This window comes from Thunnus maccoyii, chromosome 3 (assembly GCF_910596095.1).
Source record: "Thunnus maccoyii chromosome 3, fThuMac1.1, whole genome shotgun sequence".
NCBI lineage: Eukaryota > Metazoa > Chordata > Actinopteri > Scombriformes > Scombridae > Thunnus > Thunnus maccoyii.
Genome location: NC_056535.1, coordinates 33,332,255 through 33,345,783, shown reverse-complemented (window position 1 = coordinate 33,345,783; position 13,529 = coordinate 33,332,255). Strand labels below are relative to the sequence as shown.

Sequence of the window (13,529 nt, the reverse complement as noted above, 5' to 3'; positions counted from 1 at the left end):
CAGAGTCCATGTTGCCAAATTTAAATGACTTTTTCATCCAAAACCCCAAAATATTAGTTTACTATCACAAAAGATTAATAAAACTTGTTTTGTCATTTTTGCTGAAAAAGATTAAACAATTAATTTTCTATTAATCGATTAATTCAATAATCAACTAATTGTAACAGCTCTAAATAATAGATAGGTTTAAATAATATAGGAATTCATTGTGAGTCTGTTTTACTGTATTAAAGATGAAAGCAGAGAATTAAAGTTGCTGTAAATGTTTCAAAGACACATCTTTTATTGCTGTTTTAAGAGTTTGAAGTGATGCAACAACTTCATGGTAGAGATTTTAATCATCAGCAAGAAAACTTTAGATTGTTCAAAAGAAAAGTTTGTTTTAATAGGTTAGATAATAAAAGTTTATTAAAGAGCAAACAGGGAGGGTGACGACAGCATGGGAACTAAGCAATCCTCTTTGAGGATTACCAGTTGTTATGTCCAAATAGCACCTCTATAGAGATTTTTATATTTGTTTTCAAAAAACCTCGTTAAGGTCAGTGAACTTAATCACCTGTTCCCTGTTGAGTATGCTGCAACTTGTTTTTAATTTACTAAAACACTGCCATTTAGATCTTAAATGTCACCGTTAATAGTGGTAGACTCTCCTGCTAATAACAGATTCTTTTAATGACAATGAAGAGAAACTCTCTCAGAAGACATATCTAATAAATCCCTTTGATGCTGTCTGTGTGTGTGTGTGTGTGCGTGCTGCATGCTGGATAATACATAACAACCTACCCCAGTGTGTGTGTGACCTTTACTGTTAGGGCCTAATGAAGGTTGATGATATGGTTGCTCGTTCTGTGTCCTGCAGCATGACTCACTTCCCGAATACACTAAGGATTATTGAAAATGTCAGAAGGTCCCAAAAGCCTTTTTTGTGGAAAGTGCAACAAAGACCTGCTTACAGTAAGTTTACTCCAGCAAGTGCAATACAGTAGGAAGGGAAGAAGTCACAATTTTTAACTTTTAACAGAAAAAAGACCCAGGAACTGAGTGATGTCATAACAAAATATTTTATCAGACAGAGCTAAGTTCAGAGGCATAATCTCTGTTTCCCTCTAGCATTACAAGGCCCAGTCATTATAATTTGGGGGAAGATACTAAATTGCACAATTTAACCTATTAAACATTTGACCACTAAAAAACTGAAAAAGAAAAGATCATGTCATAGCGCAAAAGTAAGTCACAAAATCACAGATAAATAAATAAGAATCTAATTTAAAATTGAAAGTCATATTTTGTTTGGATGCAATCTGTTACAGCGTAGTTCTGTTTGTACTGGAGCTCAACTGATGCTGGATTTATGAGGCCAATTCCAATATCAGTAATTCAGAATTTTAAAAAATGTATACAATACTGATGAATACAGAAATATAAACGTTATCAAAAAAGGGTAGTCATGATGCCAGTATTGTGGTATTTCCAGTGAGGGTCCTTTAAATTTGATGATTATAGAACATTGACTAAGACAAACATTGAACTGAACATTTTACAGTTAAGAACAAACCTGTCAGTGTTGACTGGTTGACATACTATGTAATGGTGACACAAAAATACATTTTAAATAACCTCAAACACATCTTTGGCATTTCTGTGCTTCAATGTCATTTTACTTATTACCTAACATACAATCTATGCCAATATGTTATGTATGTAATAAGCTAATATCAGGACTACACTAAATAAAGTCACAATGATCATAATACAAAAACTATAGATAGATTTTTTTTTTTAAATTGCCCAGACAAAGGTGCAATGGGTGTTTATGGTTTAATATGTGCATCAGGTCACATCAGCACTTGTGACAGAAACATTTCATGCACAATCCTGTTCATTTGCATCATCACAAGGTTTGATTTACATGTGCAAAATGAATCAACATAAGGCATGTGTGTTAAGTTCAACTTTCATGAACATATTTGTGCCATCTATCAAACCCGACTTAGCATTTTTTTTTTACCTTTGGTTGAGGTAGTCGCATTGAGATGTTCAAGATATTATTTTTTCACAAAGATCTTCAAATGTACTGTAAAATGGGAACGCCAAAGCCCTCTGGGCCAAAGCCTACTGTTACATGTGATAAAGTAAGAGTAGGTGTTTAAAGTGTGTAGTGTTAAGTGTGCTTTGTTTTTAGTCAGAGATCTGGATAGCTTGCAATGGTTACTGAACAACATCGTTACTTGTTCAATGTTTCTGTTTTTTCATGGCCTTGCATTTCCCATCAGCCATTGACCATCAGGGGTTAAATGTCACAGATCGACAAATGAGACCTTGGGAGAGTCGGGGTGTTGTGGTTACACTACACACCATATGTATACATGCAAAATCAAATATGCATTTGCACACCCCCGAAACCCTGAATGACTGCCAATCAAACCAATAGCGTAGGCAGAAATCACAGTGTAGTTGGGCCTAACCTGTCCAAAACCAATCATACTTAATAGGTTCTGATGTTAACCAAAATAGGCCATTACAACTATACTTACCTGAATGCACCACAGTTTAATCATACAAGCTTCATACATCATCAGAGGTAATGTTACAGGCACCAAGACAAACATTAACAGCATCACATAGCCTGGCATGGTGGCCGCATGTTCACACACACACACACACACACACACACACATAGCTGATAGACGCAACAGTGCAGCGTATGAATAGACTGACAGTTGAAAAGAGTCTTTCAACAGTACAGCGTGTTGCTGCCGAATTAGCAGCCACGCACGTGTCGTTACTACTTGGTACTTGTTGAGGAGAAACTGGTGCAGGAGGAGGTGTCTGGGTTGAGAATGATGGCTGAACTTGAGCTGTATTCTCTTCCTCCTGCTCCTCACGACATCTTTTTGTGACTGTTTTGTTTCACCATAGTTTTTATCTTAACCTACATTAATAGCAGCTAGCTAGCGGACAACAGGCTTCTGTTCCTGTAAAATCTAGAATAGAATTTAAAATCCTTCTCCTAACTTACAAAGCCCTTAATGGTCAGGCACCATCATATCTTGAAGAGCTCATGGTATCGTATTATCCCACTAAAACGCTGCGCTCCCAGAATGCAGCTTACTGGTGGTTCCTACAGTTTTTAAAAGTAGAATGGGAGGCTCCTCTCCTGTGGAACCATCTTCCAGATTCGGTCCGGGGGCAGACACCCTCTCTATGTTTAAGAGTAGTTTTAAAACTTTCCTTTTTGGTAAAGCTTATAGTTAGGGCCGGCCGGGCTCGCCTTGGATCAGCCCTTAGTTATGCTGCTATAGGCCTAGACTGCTGGGGGACTTCCCATATGCACTGAGCTCCTCTCTCCTCCTCCACATTCATGTACCAATAATGCATGTCACTAATTTGGCTTCTTCCTCAGAGTTTTTTGTGCTTTCTCATCTCACAGGAAACCCTGGGTTGCAGGCCGAGCCTTCGCGGTCCTTCGCAGTCCTGTTGGCATCCTTCCCCAGCTTTTGCTATTGCTGCTGTTATTGTTATGATTGTTGTTATTCTGTCCTACCCCCTCCTCCCCCTCCCCCTCCCCCCTCTTTCTTTCTCTCTCTCAACCCAACTGATCAAAGCAGATGGCCACCCGCCAAGAGTCAGGTTCTGCTTGAGGTTTCTTCCCGTTAAAGGGGAGTTTTTCCTTTCTGCTGTCGCCAAGTGCTTGCTCATGGGGGAATTGTTGGGTCTCTGTAAATTAAAGAGTAAGGTCTAGACCTGCTTCATGTGAAAAGTGCCCTGAGATGACTTTTTGTTGTGATTTGGCGCTATATAAATAAAAATTGATTGATTGAGTGATTGATTGATTGTTCCTCTGTACACGGAGTGAAAGAGGGGGAGCTGCTCGCTGCTCACAATCTGGCATTTGCAAAATGTGCTGCCACTCAAAAACTCTGACCTATCAACATCATCATGGTTAACAAGAAGCAAGAATTGCTTTATTTTATTGGTCATGTACTCAGATAATTGAAACAATACTCATTGACTGCTATTAACTGGATGATCCAGCTAAAAAGGAAGCCCTCTGATTGGGTGGCCCACCTAGGCCCACACACAGCTGCACTCCAGAACCAAACCACATATAAAGGTCCTGTATTGTGACACAACTCATACATACACCATCTATAAACATGTTGGAACCAGGTTGGTTGGTTGCATGTTGTCAGTGTCACAATACAAAATGCAGTGAAAACAATGTATAATATATGCTCATGCAGGCCTGTTTGTGTATTTTTCATTTGTGTGTTTTCTCGGTAAATGTTTAATGTGATTCTTTTTCTGTTGCAGGACATTTTAAACTTTGAATTCTTGCTAAACATGATTTGGATGAACCCATAAGAAGATATAAGTTTGGTCAAAAACTTCTAAACAATTTGACAAAACATGACACTAATCTTACAAACATGACTGATGTCAATATACAAATGCTACAAATGCTTCTTTTCAAAAGTAGATATATACTATAATTTTAAATTATTAAATTAAGCTCTTTATGATCCTGCACGCTAATTGCTTGATTTTAAATGCATTCACTTCCATTCAACAATTCGTTGATTTTTATCTTTCACGTGTATGTCCTGGTCCTGAGCCTGGGGTGAGCACTTCTTTTTTACTGTTGGCCTTTAAAGGAATGAATGTTCACAGTTTTTAACAGAAATGTCCAACAGTGCCTATAGTTGTTTCAGATGATTGGGTACATTGTAAAAAAAATAACTGAGGGAGGTTTTTAATAAGAATATTTTTTATTATGAATACAGACTTTAGATTATTTTTAAAAAGAACTGTGTAAATTGTTATGATCCATAGATAGTGTATATCTCAGTCTTCAATGTGAAATGAAGCTTTAGTAGAACGTAATAATGATGAACAAGTATATATTTTAACAATTCATTTTTTTAATGTACAATACTTAATTATTTAATTGAAGACATCCAACCTTTCTTTTAACATTGTATGATGTGTCATTGTTACAAAACAGGGCATTGTCTCATACTGGAGTCAATAACATAAGACAGGGACTTATTTTATTGACCCCAGTATGAGACAATGCCCTGTATTGTCGATATTTACTATCATGTTTTCTCCTTTGTTAGACCTTCAAGAGATGAATGAGTCATCTCCTAATGTGACTGTGGTTATAGAGTATCGAGACTCCTTCACCAAAGCTGTGACCAAGAATGTTATTGTTGTGGTTCTCGGGATCTCCATCAACTACATTAATGCAAGCCTCATTCAAACCTTTCGCAAAAACCAGGTACAACATTCATTATTGACATGCAACCACTAATGATACATTTACTTAAGAAAATATATCAGAAATCAATATATAAATAAGCAGCAGCTCTAGAATCTGTGGCGTCACACATTCAAGGTCTGTCTCTACAACCACAGAGAAATAAAGATAAATTATTGCAGTTATCAGCAGCCCTATGTGTTACTCTTCAGTAACACAGAAACATTACATTTGAGGATGAATTTAAACAAACTGAACAGGAAAATGTTAAGATCGGCCTGCAGTGTACAGAATGTTAAAGCAAATCAGCAACATGGGTGTTGTAACTCTATTGACTAAATACTGATTTAGTATTATGTAGTCTACAATGTTGCATTGATTGATTTATTAATTCTGTTGCATTTACTGTGTTGAGTTATGTTCAACAGAGACAACAACAGCTTTTCAGTATTTAAATCATTTGTGCAATCCTGGATCCATGTTAATGTTAGAGCCTGGATGATAAATTGTATCAGCTGATATTAATTTATCACATGTACTCTTATGAAACAGTGTCGAAGTGAAGAAGTAGGTTTTTAAATGTCTCCACATATCTTGGTCATTATTATTTAAAATCTGATATTAATATAGGTATATGTCTAAAAAATCTAGTATCTGTCGAGCTGTAGTTATGTTTTGCAATATTGTTAATTGTGCACTATGGTATATTTAATTTAAATAAAAACAATATATAACTTCATATAGTTGACTTTCTGCAAATTTAATTGAAAATCTTATTCATAGATTTAAACAAAATGATGGAAACATGTTTTTTTTTCATTACATTGATGCAAAAAATCCTGACACAGTAGAGACAGTATTAAAATCTCTTCAAATTTTTATTGCCTCTCGATACATATTGTCATTTTGCCCAACCCTTATCTATGTCAAATATGAAACTATCTATACTTGACAATGATTTGACAGCAATTGTAAGAACTGGCACAAAGATGATGTTGATGTAACCAACCAAGTCAATATTTGCTAATGAGAACATGAGCAGGAGTGATTCAAAATATTGCTATTTATATACAGACGGAGACAAACTAAAGGAAAAGCGGGAACAAATGAGTAGAGAAACATAAAGAACGCAGATGCTTCCACACAGTTGCACTGCATGGTACAATTAAGCAATTAACATCCAATCATACTCTGTGGCGTGTAAAAGAAATGCTGAGTAGGACAAGTTGGTTCTGATTTTGTATCAAGATGGCAAAAGGAAAATATCGAGGTGACTGAAGTGACATCTGCATTTAGATCAATGGGAAAGACACCACCGAACATCTGTGGGAGATTTTGGAATGAGGTGTTAGACAGTGCTCTCCACCACCATCATCAAAACACCAAATGAAGGAATATCTTTTGCTAAGGTGCATTGAAGCTGTTCTGGTGGCGCGTGGTGGCTCAACACCTTACTAAGAGACTTTATGTTGGTTTTACCTTTAATTTGTCACATGTCTGTATAATGCTGTTCTACAGTAATTATTCTGTGAGGGTCGATTAATGTAGAACAAACATTTACTTCCCTCCCATGTTCTTTTCTTCCCACCCATCAGATCTTCTACATGAATCCTCGGTACATCCTGTTTTTTCACCTGGTGATCAACGACATGATCCAAGTGACACTGACCGTCATCCTGTTTGTCATCAGCTACACCCTCTACAAAATAAATGTCTCCGTCTGCTGCGTCTTCATCCTGCTTGCTCTTTTCACCACTGAAAACACTCCTCTGAACCTGGCCTGCATGGCGATGGAGTGCTACATCGCCATCTGCCTCCCCCTTCACCACGTGCAGATCTGTACTGTCAAGAGAACATCAATGCTGATTGGTCTAATCTGGATTACAAGCATGTTGTCTGTTCTTCCTGATCTCTTCATAACCTTAGCGACGGAGCAGCTGGACTTCTTTCATTCTCGAGTATTCTGTCTCAGGGAAACTGCCTTTCGAAATCCCCACATTATCAAGAAGAGGGATGTTACCTACATTATGTACCTGGTTATAGTTTGGTTTGTTATCGTTTATACTTACCTCAAGATCCTGTTCACTGCAAGAACAGCCAGCAAAGATGCTAAAAAAGCTAGAAATACTATCCTCCTCCATGGTTTTCAGGTGCTGTTGTGTATGGCAACATATGCAGCACCCATGTTAAAACATGCTCTGCAGCAGTGGTTTCCAAAGAACTATCCAGACTCCCTGTTCGCTTGTTATATTATAGTGCAGATCCTTCCTCGCTCCATTAGTCCAATTATCTATGGCATACGAGACAAGACCTTCAGAAAATACCTGAAAAGGTATCTGAAACCAATAGCGTAGGCAGAAATCACAGTGTAGTTGGGCCTAACCTGTCCAAAACCAATCATATTTAATAGGTTCTGATGTTAACCAAAATAGGCCATTACAACTATACTTACCTGAATGCACCACAGTTTAATCATACAAGCTTCATACATCATCAGAGGTAATGTTACAGGCACCAAGACAAACATTAACAGCATCACATAGCCTGGCATGGCGGCCGCATATTCACACACACACACACACACACACACACACACACACACACACACACACACACACACACACACACACACACACACACATAGCTGATAGACGCAACAGTGCAGCGTATGAATAGACTGACAGTTGAAAAGAGTCTTTCAACAGTACAGCGTGTTGCTGCCGAATTAGCAGCCACGTACGTGTCGTTACTACTTGGTACTTGTTGAGGAGAAACTGGTGCAGGAAGAGGTGTCTGGGTTGAGAATGATGGCTGAACTTGAGCTGTATTCTCTTCCTCCTGCTCCTCACGACATCTTTTTGTGACTGTTTTGTTTCACCATAGTTTTTATCTTAACCTACATTAATAGCAGCTAGCTAGCAGACAACAGGCTTCTGTTCCTGTAAAATCTAGAATAGAATTTAAAATCCTTCTCCTAACTTACAAAGCCCTTAATGGTCAGGCACCATCATATTTTGAAGAGCTCATGGTATCGTATTATCCTACTAAAACGCTGCGCTCCCAGAATGCAGCTTACTGGTGGTTCCTACAGTTTTTAAAAGTAGAATGGGAGGCTCCTCTCTTGTGGAACCATCTTCCAGATTCGGTCCGGGGGCAGACACCCTCTCTATGTTTAAAACTAGGCTTAAAACTTTCCTTTTTGGTAAAGCTTATAGTTAGGGCCGGCCGGGCTCGCCTTGGATCAGCCTTTAGTTATGCTGCTATAGGCCTAGACTGCTGGGGGACTTCCCATATGCACTGAGCTCCTATCTCCTCCTCCACATTCATGTACCAATAATGCATGTCACTAATTTGGCTTCTTCCTCAGAGTTTTTTGTGCTTTCTCATCTCACAGGAAACCCTGGGTTGCAGGCCGAGCCTTCGCGGTCCTTCGCAGTCCTGTTGGCGTCCTTCCCCAGCTTTTGCTATTGCTGCTGTTATTGTTATGATTGTTGTTATTCTGTCCTACCCCCTCCTCCCCCTCCCCCTCTCCCTCCCCCCTCTTTCTTTCTCTCTTTCAACCCAACTGGTCAAAGCAGATGGCCGCCCACCAAGAGCCAGGTTCTGCTTGAGGTTTCTTCCCGTTAAAGGGGAGTTTTTCCTTTCTGCTGTCGCCAAGTGCTTGCTCATGGGGGAATTGTTGGGTCTCTGTAAATTAAAGAGTAAGGTCTAGACCTGCTCTATGTTAAAAGTGCCCTGGGATTGACTTTTTGTTGTGATTTGGCGCTATATAAATAAAAATTGATTGATTGAGTGATTGATTGATTGTTCCTCTGTACACGGAGTGAAAGAGGGGGAGCTGCTCGCTGCTCACAATCTGGCATTTGCAAAATATGCTGCCACTCAAAAACTCTGACCTATCAACATCATCATGGTTAACAAGAAGCAAGAATTGCTTTATTTTATTGGTCATGTACTCAGATAATTGAAACAATACTCATTGACTGCTATTAACTGGATGATCCAGCTAAAAAGGAAGCCCTCTGATTGGGTGGCCCACCTAGGCCCACACACAGCTGCACTCCAGAACCAAACCACATATAAAGGTCCTGTATTGTGACACAACTCATACATACACCATCTATAAACATGTTGGAACCAGGTTGGTTGGTTGCATGTTGTCAGTGTCACAATACAAAATGCAGTGAAAACAATGTATAATATATGCTCATGCAGGCCTGTTTGTGTATTTTTCATTTGTGTGTTTTCTCGGTAAATGTTTAATGTGATTCTTTTTCTGTTGCAGGACATTTTAAACTTTGAATTCTTGCTAAACATGATTTGGATGAACCCATAAGAAGATATAAGTTTGGTCAAAAACTTCTAAACAATTTGACAAAACATGACACTAATCTTACAAACATGACTGATGTCAATATACAAATGCTTCTTTTCAAAAGTAGATATATATACTATAATTTTAAATTATTAAATTAAGCTCTTTGTGATCCTGCATGCTAATTGCTTGATTTTAAATGCATTCACTTCCATTCAACAATTCGTTGATTTTTATCTTTCACGTGTATGTCCTGATCCTGAGCCTGGGGTGAGCACTTCTTTTTTACTGTTGGCCTTTAAAGGAATGAATGTTCACAGTTTTTAACAGAAATGTCCAACAGTGCCTATAGTTGTTTCAGATGATTGGGTACATTGTAAAAAAATAACTGAGGGAGGTTTTGAATAAGAATATTTTTTATTATGAATACAGACTTTAGATTATTTTTAAAAAGAACTGTGTAAATTGTTATGATCCATAGATAGTGTATATCTCAGTCTTCAATGTGAAATGAAGCTTTAGTAGAACGTAATAATGATGAACAAGTATATTTTAACAATTCACTTTTTTATTGTACAATACTTAATTATTTAATTGATGACATCCAACTTTTCTATTAACATTGTATGATGTGTCATTGTTACAAAACAGGACATTGTCTCATACTGGAGTCAATAACATAAGACAGGGACTTATTTTATTGACCCCAGTATGAGATAATGCCCTGTATTGTTGATATTTACTATCATGTTTTCTCCTTTGTTAGACCTTCAAGAGATGAATGAGTCATCTCCTAATGTGACTGTGGTTATAGAGTATCGAGACTCCTTCACCAAAGCTGTGACCAAGAATGTTATTGTTGTGGTTCTCGGGATCTCCATCAACTACATCAATGCAAGCCTCATTCAAACCTTTCGCAAAAACCAGGTACAACATTCATTATTGACATGCAACCACTAATGATACATTTACTTAAGAAATATATCAGAAATCAATATATAAATAAGCAGCAGCTCTAGAATCTGTGGCGTCACACATTCAAGGTCTGTCTCTACAACCACAGAGAAATAAAGATAAATTATTGCAGTTATCAGCAGCCCTATGTGTTACTCTTCAGTAACACAGAAACATTACATTTGAGGATGAATTTAAACAAACTGAACAGGAAAATGTTAAGATCGGCCTGCAGTGTACAGAATGTTAAAGCAAATCAGCAACATGGGTGTTGTAACTCTATTGACTAAATACTGATTTAGTATTATGTAGTCTACAATGTTGCATTGATTGATTTATTAATTCTGTTGCATTTACTGTGTTGAGTTATGTTCAACAGAGACAACAACAGCTTTTCAGTATTTAAATCATTTGTGCAATCCTGGATCCATGTTAATGTTAGAGCCTGGATGATAAATTGTATCAGCTGATATTAGTTTATCACATGTACTCTTATGAAACAGTGTCGGAGCGAAGAAGTAGGTTTTTTAAATGTCTCTACATATCTCGGTCATTATTATTTAAAATCTGATATTAATATTGGTATATGTCTAAAAAATCTAGTATCTAGATCTGTAGTTATGTTGTGCAATATTGTTAATTGCGCACTATGGTATATATAATTTAAATAAAAACAATATATAACTTCATATAGTTGACTTTCTGCAAATTTAATTGAAAATCTTATTCATAGATTTGAACAAAATGATGGAAACATGTTTTTTTTTTCATTACATCGATGCAAAAAATCCTGACACAGTAGAGACAGTATTAAAATCTCTTCAAATTTTTATTGCCTCTCGATACATATTGTCATTTTGCCCAACCCTCATCTATGTCAAATATGAAACTATCTATACTTGACAATGATTTGACAGCAATTGTAAGAACTGGCACAAAGATGATGTTGATGTAACCAACCAAGTCAATATTTGCTGATGAGAACATGAGCAGGAGTGATTCAAAATATTGCTATTTATATACAGACGGAGACAAACTAAAGGAAAAGCGGGAACAAATGATTAGAGAAACATAAAGAACGCAGATGCTTCCACACAGTTGCACTGCATGGTACAATTAAGCAATTAACATCCAATCATACTCTGTGGCGTGTAAAAGTAAAATGCTGAGTAGGACAAGTTGGTTCTGATTTTGTATCAAGATGGCAAAAGGAAAATATCGAGGTGACTGAAGTGACATCTGCATTTAGATCAATGGGAAAGACACCACCGAACATCTATGGGAGATTTTGGAATGAGGTGTTAGACAGTGCTCTCCACCACCATCATCAAAACACCAAATGAAGGAATATCTTTTGCTAAGGTGCATTGAAGCTGTTCTAGTGGCGCGTGGTGGCTTAACACCTTACTAAGAGACTTTATGTTGGTTTTACCTTTAATTTGTCACATGTCTGTATAATGCTGTTCTACAGTAATTATTCTGTGAGGGTCGATTAATGTAGAACAAACATTTACTTCCCTCCCATGTTCTTTTCTTCCCACCCATCAGATCTTCTACATGAATCCTCGGTACATCCTGTTTTTTCACCTGGTGATCAACGACATGATCCAAGTGACACTGACCGTCATCCTGTTCATCATCAGCTACACCCTCTACAAAATAAATGTCTCCGTCTGCTGCGTCTTCATCCTGCTTGCTCTTTTCACCACTGAAAACACTCCTCTGAACTTGGCCTGCATGGCGGTGGAGTGCTACATCGCCATCTGCCTCCCCCTTCACCACGTGCAGATCTGTACTGTCAAGAGAACATCAATGCTGATTGGTCTAATCTGGATTACAAGCATGTTGTCTGTTCTTCCTGATCTCTTCATAACCTTAGCGACGGAGCAGCTAGACTTCTTTCATTCTCAAGTGTTCTGTCTCAGGGAAACTGCCTTTCGAAATCCCCACATTATCAAGAAGAGGGATGTTACCTACATTATGTACCTGGTTATAGTTTGGTTTGTTATCTTTTATACTTACTTCAAGATCCTGTTCACTGCAAGAACAGCCAGCAAAGATGCTAAAAAAGCTAGAAATACTATCCTCCTCCATGGTTTTCAGGTGCTGTTGTGTATGGCAACATATGCAGAACCCATGTTAAAACATGCTCTGCAGCAGTGGTTTCCAAAGAACTATCCAGACTCCCTGTTCGCTTGTTATATTATAGTGCAGATCCTTCCTCGATCCATTAGTCCAATTATCTATGGCATACGAGACAAGACCTTCAGAAAATACCTGAAAAGGTATCTGTTGTGTAAAACTGGCCCACAATAAGCATTAATTCGCCGACTATAACAAGGAAACTTCCAAAAGCTTTACATGGAGACAGGTCCTAATACTTACTCTTTGATTTCCTTGTCTTTACTCTGTTGAACAATGGGCCTTTCTCAACACCCACTTCGAATGTTATCATTTGATTGAATGGGCGTTATCAGTGGTTATCACTCATAGATATGGGTTAGAAGGGGCCTGCTACACCTGCTAGTAGGTTCAGAAGGCATCTATTCATACGGTTGATCAATGGTCATCTATTGAAAAGCTGGATCACTGCAGGGACAACCCTTACGTAGATCTGCATCCACGTCACGCCATTCCTTTTATTATCAGTGAAAAGTGCAATACTTTAAGATAGTTTTGGCATTAAAATGTGTTTTGATAACATTTCTAGTGAGAAATGTGCAAAGTGTTTTCATAATCTTCATTCAGTGAATGTATATGATGTTTAGTTTGTTAGTTATTATGAAGATTTTTTCAGTTCTCGCCAAGTTGCTATGGTGGTTGCTATGGGCGCAACCAAGAATCACCGCAGTTCATGAAATAGTCACGAAATTTAATCTATAGATTTGTGTACATTGACACGAATTTTTTCGTGACACTCAGAACGACTTTCAAACTAATGTATTTCAATTGGAATATCTTTCCTGCCTGCACCATGTTTTTTTCTGTCAGTCAGGACTC

The 13,529-nt window shown here is 37.8% G+C and overlaps 2 protein-coding genes and 1 long non-coding RNA gene across 4 annotated transcripts in view; 2 read left to right on the top strand and 1 right to left on the bottom strand.

Moving 5' to 3' along the window:
• Positions 1-13,529, bottom strand: part of LOC121892192 — a 92,979-nt gene that overhangs the window by 7,046 nt on the left and 72,404 nt on the right. The gene's annotated exons all lie outside the window — the stretch shown is intronic.
• On the top strand, positions 3,773-8,383 carry LOC121892177 (odorant receptor 131-2-like). Its single transcript, XM_042405066.1, has 2 exons — positions 3,773-5,281; positions 6,856-8,383. The coding sequence occupies exons 1-2, from the start codon at positions 5,066-5,068 to the stop codon at positions 7,612-7,614; spliced, it is 975 nt and encodes a 324-aa protein (XP_042261000.1). The 5' UTR covers positions 3,773-5,065; the 3' UTR covers positions 7,615-8,383.
• On the top strand, positions 9,008-13,516 carry LOC121892133 (odorant receptor 131-2-like). The gene has a single exon (XM_042404979.1). The coding sequence runs from the start codon at positions 12,087-12,089 to the stop codon at positions 12,843-12,845; it is 759 nt and encodes a 252-aa protein (XP_042260913.1). The 5' UTR covers positions 9,008-12,086; the 3' UTR covers positions 12,846-13,516.

Excerpts from the sequence above, each read along its gene's own strand:
- LOC121892177 (XM_042405066.1), top strand. The coding sequence starts at position 5,066 with ATGAGACAATGCCCTGTATTGTCGATATTTACTATCATGTTTTCTCCT. Across the intron at positions 5,282-6,855 it reads AAACCTTTCGCAAAAACCAG|ATCTTCTACATGAATCCTCG; the intron begins GTACAACATTCA and ends CCCACCCATCAG.
- LOC121892133 (XM_042404979.1), top strand. The coding sequence starts at position 12,087 with ATGAATCCTCGGTACATCCTGTTTTTTCACCTGGTGATCAACGACATG.